The 7,500-nt window shown below is 40.3% G+C and overlaps 2 protein-coding genes across 2 annotated transcripts in view; both read right to left on the reverse strand.

Moving 5' to 3' along the window:
- Positions 1 to 7,500, reverse strand: part of LOC134459194 (ras-related protein ralB-B-like) — a 292,873-nt gene that overhangs the window by 46,169 nt on the left and 239,204 nt on the right. The gene's annotated exons all lie outside the window — the stretch shown is intronic.
- LOC134459969 (uncharacterized) overlaps positions 2,089 to 7,500 on the reverse strand; it is a 7,101-nt gene continuing 1,689 nt past the window's right edge. The window contains exons 3-10 of the mRNA XM_063212471.1: positions 6,510 to 6,662; positions 5,902 to 6,026; positions 5,655 to 5,791; positions 5,106 to 5,199; positions 4,665 to 4,997; positions 3,520 to 3,703; positions 3,111 to 3,238; positions 2,089 to 2,605 (exon numbers count right to left, since the gene is read on the reverse strand). Of these exons, the coding sequence (XP_063068541.1) occupies positions 2,288 to 2,605; positions 3,111 to 3,238; positions 3,520 to 3,703; positions 4,665 to 4,997; positions 5,106 to 5,199; positions 5,655 to 5,791; positions 5,902 to 6,026; positions 6,510 to 6,662 (1,472 nt within the window). The 3' untranslated portion in view covers positions 2,089 to 2,287. The remainder of the gene's footprint in view (positions 2,606 to 3,110; positions 3,239 to 3,519; positions 3,704 to 4,664; positions 4,998 to 5,105; positions 5,200 to 5,654; positions 5,792 to 5,901; positions 6,027 to 6,509; positions 6,663 to 7,500) is intronic.

A 7,500-nucleotide genomic window follows, 5' to 3' on the forward strand; every position in this document is an offset into this window, starting at 1 on the left:
ACAAACAGTGTCCAGTTTTTTTACAATTAAAAAAACATTGTCATCTTGCACAACAATTGAGTGAATTTTTTGGAAAACTGGCATGTCATTTATAACTTCTGTACAAATCACCAAATTAAGTCGATACTCTGTACCAAAGTACTTGGCCCAAGATACGGATCGTATCAGGGTGGAAAACGGCATGTTGAAGCGAGTAGAAAGCTGCTCCTTGGCAGGAAACGATGATATTGGTTTCATTTTTCCTGGGCCAAAAGTCAACCTGTCATTCGTGAACTTTTCCCAGTGATAAGCCATATAGTTCTGATGTTTCTTTGCTAAAGACCATGTAATGTTTTTGAAACATTTCTTCTGCCTTTTGAAAAAACTGTGTTTTCCTTCATACCTCATGCACCAGACATGAATTATCGGACCAATGTTCTGGATGCATCGTGGATAATGAATCATTGTGTGGTGTTTTGGTAGCAAATTCTTGGTGGGAAATAGCTGTTTAAAAAGCTGATGGTGCTCAACAATAAGATGTTTTAAGTAAACGGTCATTCCTCTGGTCACACATGGGGAAAATACAATGTTTATAATCTGCAATAGTAAAATCAACAACAGCCAGTGACCATCATTTTGCTGGACTACATCACCAAACATTAATGGGATGTTCCGCACTAAACACCATGACTGAATGGCATTCAGACCTAAGTCATTGCTGGAATCCTCCAGTTTTAGAGCTGATGGTTGATTCCTTCGCTCTAAGTATCCATAGTTGAAAGACTGAACCCTATCATTTATCTGTTTAAATGAGACACATTTCTCTGCAATGTATTTCAGAACAAGCTTAACCTCATATTGTGCTACACCTTCTAAAATGTCGTGCATAATATCAACGGCAAAATTATCCACTATATGAAAGTATTTAAGGGAGTTTAGTGAACACTGTCCTTTCACACCATATACATGAGACTGATCAGGGGACGTCTGTAAGAGCTGGCAATGTTGTGAATATATTTCTTTGGTTCTTAAGCACATGTTTGGGTGGTCTTCAGAGAAAACGTTCTGATATTGGTCTCTCTCCGTTAGACAAAAACGGCAGCAATATTTGGCACTAAATGACTCTACATAACAAAACAAGCCGTGTAGACCTAGGTTGTCACCTGTGACCTGAAAAATGCTCCCCTTAACGCGCTCACCAAGTCCTGGAACTGCAATTCCATCTATTTCTAAAACCTTCAGGTCAGTTACAAGAGGCTCAAGAATGGTTGCAAAACCATATTTCTTAATATCCTGGGTATGGAAAAGCATACACAAATGAATATTCGCAAGGGAAGAATTGAACCTTGGTGGGAAGTTCCTCAAGGTAAAGTAAATCGCACCAATTTTATGCGAGCCTTTTTTAGATCCTAAAACATTGCAGGGTTCCAGATCATCGTAGAATAATTGGATCTGAAGAGATTGCATGTCTTTGGAAAACAAAGGATGTTCCTTAAAATATGCACCATCTCTTGAGTCGGCATAAAGATTTGGACTTGATGACTGTACGGATGTGGACATGTAGATGACACTGGACTGTTTCAGAACTGATTCGAGCGTAAGCAAAATCGGAACATACGCTAATGTATCTCGAACAAGAACTTGATCAAATGTGCCAGTTCCCTTGTTCCATCTGTTGTCGAATCGGGAACCAATCACTTTCTTAACGGGAGCAACTACACCCCACTTCTTAGAGAAATACTTCTGACGCTTCTCCTCAGAATTTAGAGGAGTAAATGGATTGTCAAGACGTTTCAATGATTGTTCAACTTTCTCAACAGTTGTAGCATCACTTAAACAGCTTAACACAGTTTCTTTCATGTGATCCTGTATCCCATTGACAACTTCCTCTAAAGAACAAATAAGATGATGGACATTTGTTTGACCAATACCAGCAGATTGAAGCTCTGCCACAACAGAAGAACACATGTTGTTAACATACTCTCCAGTTTTCAAAGATGAACTCGAACATGGGACTAAATCAGATGAACTAACAGGTGCCACTGCATTTACTGACAGGTCATGACTGCTTTGAAAAGTGTTAGTAGCTTCAGAAATCTCAACATTAGATCTTTGCTCATGCATCTTTTTAATATGTTTACGAAATCCGGAGAAAGTTCCAGAAACATGTGAGCACATACCACATTTCAATCTCAAAGTCCTTCCAGGGCATAATCCATGCATCAACTTTAAATGCCTCACCAAAGCATTTGCGTCAGAATGACGGCTTTTGCAAATGAAACAAATCATATCTAAAACTCTACTGGGACTACTGCAGGAATCTCGACCGCAGCTCAATGACGCGAGGGTTTTCTTTGACTAGTCCGACGTCTATGTTAAATATGGTGGTCTGAATGAAGGTGTACATGTTACCGAGCCAATCGCTAAATTCGGTTCCAAAGACAAAGTGCGCTTTGAATAGCTCATCAAAGGCCCCAAGTGATGTTGTGGCACTGCATGGGATGGCAATCTTGTCGATGACGATGAAGAACCTGTGAATGTTGGCCCTGGACATTCCAACCGCGAGGAGGTAAGGTTGACGGGTCTGGGTGATGGCATCCAAATGTCCCTGGACACTGTCTCCGGTCTGTGAGAAAGAGTAGGTAGACATACAACAGATAGATGGCATGTTATTGATGTGATGCTGAGAGGGATCGTACAGAATGTCCACATAACACTATATGTGTTAAAATGTAACTTATTCGTCAAGATACAAGTACATGTACATCAACTTAGTATCAGCCCCAACATTTGCATCAATGTAGCATTGAGTGAGCATTCAAAATCTACAGTGGGAGGTAAGTAGTAAGTATATGTATTATGAGTGTGTAGCAGAAGGCTTGCAGACATGCAAATGTCAAGTTGTTTAAAAGCAGAAAGAAGGAACCAGGTAAGTATTTACTTCCGTGTGTGTGTGTGTGTGTGTGTGTGTGTGTGTGTGTGTGTGTGTGTGTGTGTGTGTGTGTGAGTATTGACAATGACAATTGACAATGTACAGTATGTACCCTAAACAAGCAACAAACATGAGGTGAATATCGGTATCAAATGTGTGTGTGTGTGTGTGTGTGTGCGCGCGTGCGCCAGTCTCTAACCTTTAGGAACACCACAAGTCGTTCAGCGGCTTGTGTAGCCGAGAGTCGCCCTGGTTTTTGCCGTCCTTGGGAAGTAGGAGGCAGTAAGAAGAGCAACAACACCAGCGAGGATAGGTCACTGTCCCAATCTAAGTGAACATTAAAAGAGAAGGCAAACAAAGAGCACAATGTTAACAGAGTGGGAGGATAACGTTTCCATATCCTAAAATGTTGTTATGATTCCATACAGATTCAGTGATTTAAGCCTTGTAAGATGTTTGTGTTTGATGAGGAAAACAAAGGAGCATGCAAATATAACTGTGGAGTGGACAAAAAGCAATCATGTTTGTAAAAACGTATTGTACGATCTATTGACTTATTGAATATTGTGACAGCCCTAAACAAGCACACCAAATTGATTATTACATACCCTCTGAGTCACTGCTTCTTGATTGAGGTGACTCTGCTGCTTGAATAAGTTCTTGCAGTTCAGGGCTGATGTGTGACAGGGTTTTACTCTGTTCGATCGTCTTGGCCTTGAACATCGTTGGCCACCTTTCCAGTAGTTTTGCTGACGTCTCTTCTCCAAAGAGAAGACAAAAGTCTTGCTCGATCTGGAGATGACAAAACAGAAAAAACAAACATTTAGTTAAAATCTCTTGTCAATTTTTCTTTACCGTCCACATCTAGGGAGGTTAGCCACAGTGCCATGGGCTTTAAACGTCTCGACACTGCTCATAGTAGACACAGGAACATTCTGGTCTTTGGAGATGGACTTGAAGCCTTCAGATTGCCCATGCTCACAATTTTGCTTCTGAAATCCTCAAGACACTTCATTGGTCTCACTTCTTTTCTCCATGCTCAATGTGGGACACACAAGGACACAAGACAGAGGCTGAGTCAACTTTAATCCCTTTTTACTGGCTGCAAGTGTGACGGTTCTTTTTGCAGTTTTCCATTAAAGACAAATTAAATTAACCTTTTAATATCAAAGAATTTGTGATTGCAGTCATTTTCTGGAAGAAATTGGGAATTACCTGACGGATTTTTTGAGGAGCAAATACTTTTGGTCAGCACTGTATGTGTGAATTCGTGCCACTCAAATATAAAATGTCGATTTCCGAACATTCTACAAAATGGAGATACACCGTTTTGCAAATAAGCTCTTCAATTCTACTACCTAGAGCAGTGGTTCTTAACCTGGGGTGCGGGCACCCCCTGGGTGATGCGCCAGAGATTTCAGGGGGTGCATAGAATTCTGTTTGTGTTGAGGTTGTGACCAAAATTCTGCTTGCAAACATTATAATTAGGCCAAATCAAAACATGGTTTAGTCCCCATGTAAAGTCATTTAAGTATTGATTAACGTCTCCAGCAAGAATCATTGCAATTAATCACTTAAATCATTTTCTAGTGCGTACACGTGTAGAAGTTTGGGCTGGGGGTGCACAGCTTGTCTTGGGCACAGGTAAAGGGGTGCTTAAGGAAAAAAGATTAAGAACCACTGAACTAGAGAGTATGATAAAAATAATACAACTGCAGTCAAGATGAGTGTGGCCGTTGAGAATTTTACTTACCAGACCCTTTACATCTGCAAAACGAGAAAAGGTGGACAGCACATCAGGTGACATCAGGTGATCATGGACCATTCTCTGGCGATGATGGAACGTTTGCTTCATTTTCAGTCGCACCACTTCATCATCAGCTGCATGCCTCATGAGACTTAGAGCTTCTTTCAGTTGTTCTTCACTTAGTAACTCTGGCTCGGTCACGTTGCGTTCAGACGATGGCCCTCCCCTCCATCTTTTGTTCTGTGCTGGAGGTTGTTGGTCCTCGGCGGCTCTCTTCTGAAGTGTTTTGAGACGCCAGGCAATGAATCCTGTTCCGCTGTCAGAGTCGTAGAAATGTTCCTATATTGTGATAAAAAAGTATTAGGTCAATTGAATATCAGATGGTTGATTTTTTTTTTGGCCAGTTCGGTAGGAGTTGAGTAAAAACGAAAAATATACAATACTCACATAACCCTTCTCGGAAAAGGGGTCTTTCAGTTGTGGGAAGAGTTGTACTATCCCCTTAGCGTGCCGCTCCCTCACACTCCTTGATGGTGATGTACTAAAAGCATCAAGACATATTCACAATATTTACCTACTTTCAGGCAATACAGCATACATCATCATGTAGGTCTGCATATAGTTGACAGATTGAGATCATAGCAGGTCATAATCATTTCAACACCCCCAGCCAACAGTGTGATGTTAACAGCATAGCCAAGCAATAATCTTCTGCTTGCTGTTATTGATAATGCAAGAATGACATGAGACTTTCAATTCACTTTGAAGCCCCCCCCTCAAAACAATAGATACACAGGTCCAGGGTGCGATTTGTACTGGGTGGGGAAGTGTCCCCTCTTCTGGTTTTGATATTGCCACCTTTTACACACAATATTATTCACAGTTTAATGTAATTCTATTGATATTGCTTAAAATCTGAAACATATCCCCTCTTCTGGTTTTCCGACAAATCGCACCATGCACAGGTCATTACAAAATCTCAGATGTTATTATTACCCATGAATTTCAGTCATGTTGGCAACAACCATGTTGACCAACTTTCGCCTCGCAGAATCAGTCAGTTTGTTGGTCCTCCTGTACTCCCTCAGAATTTGATCCCCACCAGGTTTATTTTTGAGGATGTCCTCTATAAGCTTCAAAGACAACAAACACAAAAGTCATGTGTTTTAGAACAAACTGTCAATTGGAATAATGTGCCGCATTTGTTTTACATCTACAGATTCGCACATCTAATGATACTTACAGATTGGGCTGTATTGTCAGTTGTTGCGGTGAACTGCACCGGGCTCTCAACGTTCAGGATAATGGTGTCAGGCTCAGGTTCCAGAATGGAACTTTCCCGACTCGCTGACATCTCAGCATCAAAATCTGCATTAGGAAACAGGGAAAAAAAAGATGTTCTAGAAATGGGGACTGTACCGGGCTACATATGGTGATACGCAACTTCAAATTCAAATAAAAAATATTCACTATGGTATCTGTAGTGGAAGCATTTCTGAACGAAACAATGATTTTTGGAACATAAAAAACTTGCCGATACCAGGCACCATACTGCTATTACACGAAACAATGCAAAATCTTGTCACATTCTGTGCTGGCATTACAAAAAACATTTAACTTTTCTTTTCTCTACCTAGCATTAAACCATGAGTGGCTGGCTCTGCCCAGTTACTATTTAGAAGTTATTTCCCAATTGTTATTTTATATGAGTTGATATTAATAGTTGGTTCCCAATCTGGAGGTCGGGGCCCCAGGGGGTCTCCATGGTGGAGGGGTCCTGCCACCGCACCTTCAAGGAAATCCTGGGGGAAACCCTGTTGAACATGTACCGTAATTAGGTTAAGTACCTACCCCCTGGTGTACCGTCGAGGCACAGTTCATACACATGCTGGTGGTTAGAGGTCACTACTTCTTCGAATACATCTTCGTCGATTTCTGTCCGGGTGCTGTCGAACAGTTTAGCCTCATTTAAACGGCCAATGGCAATTCCAAATTTCCTGAAAGCTGTAAGGAACACAAGCATGAATAAGGTGCAATTATTAGATTTTTTTTATGTGGTTCTTAAAATACATAATCTATTTCCACATGGAAGCTGGAAGCAAAAGTAATTAGCCTTTCTAGTTTCATAGTCCACTCTATGGGAATTTAAAGGTGCACTGTGCAGAAAATGGTCAAAAAAGGTACTGCAACTATGCTGCTCATTGAAACTGGGTTGCCTATTGCCAAATTTGATCTTTTCATGAAAGTTTACTAAGTAATAAACCCATATTTTCTAGTACGGCCTAAGTACAGTCATTTTTGCAGCTAAAATGTCTACTTCTGGAAATTTAGAATGGCAGACCATGGAGAAGATCCCCCTTTTCAAGTATGAAAAGTGCAATTTTCCCAGTCATAATGAATACTTAAATCTGATGGCGGTGGTAAGCATTCATGAAAAAGGTAACATTAGTGAATGGGTAGCATGAATTCTGGAAATAAACAACTAAAAATGTTACACAGTGCACATTTAACATTGGGGTGAACTCACTTTTGCACCGGCATAATTTCATAAAAATGAAAATATGTCATTTAAGTTGTATTAATGACGTTACTTTTCTGCTATAAGCTCAAGAGATTTAAAATATTGTTTTAAATGTTTTCCAGTGATGTATTCCTTATGCACCACTGTATACGTCATGATGGTTTGGGCAATTAACTTCATATAGCTTATTCTAGTCAAACATAAACAGGGAGAAAGAAACATGTAGAGCTATGCCTATTCCAATGTGGCTGAATAAACTGGTTGTACTTCATGAAAATGCTCTAGTGATTTGAAATTGTTACATAAGCCTACACAAAGATC

The sequence above is a fragment of the Engraulis encrasicolus genome, chromosome 12, assembly GCF_034702125.1.
Source record: "Engraulis encrasicolus isolate BLACKSEA-1 chromosome 12, IST_EnEncr_1.0, whole genome shotgun sequence".
Lineage (NCBI taxonomy): Eukaryota > Metazoa > Chordata > Actinopteri > Clupeiformes > Engraulidae > Engraulis > Engraulis encrasicolus.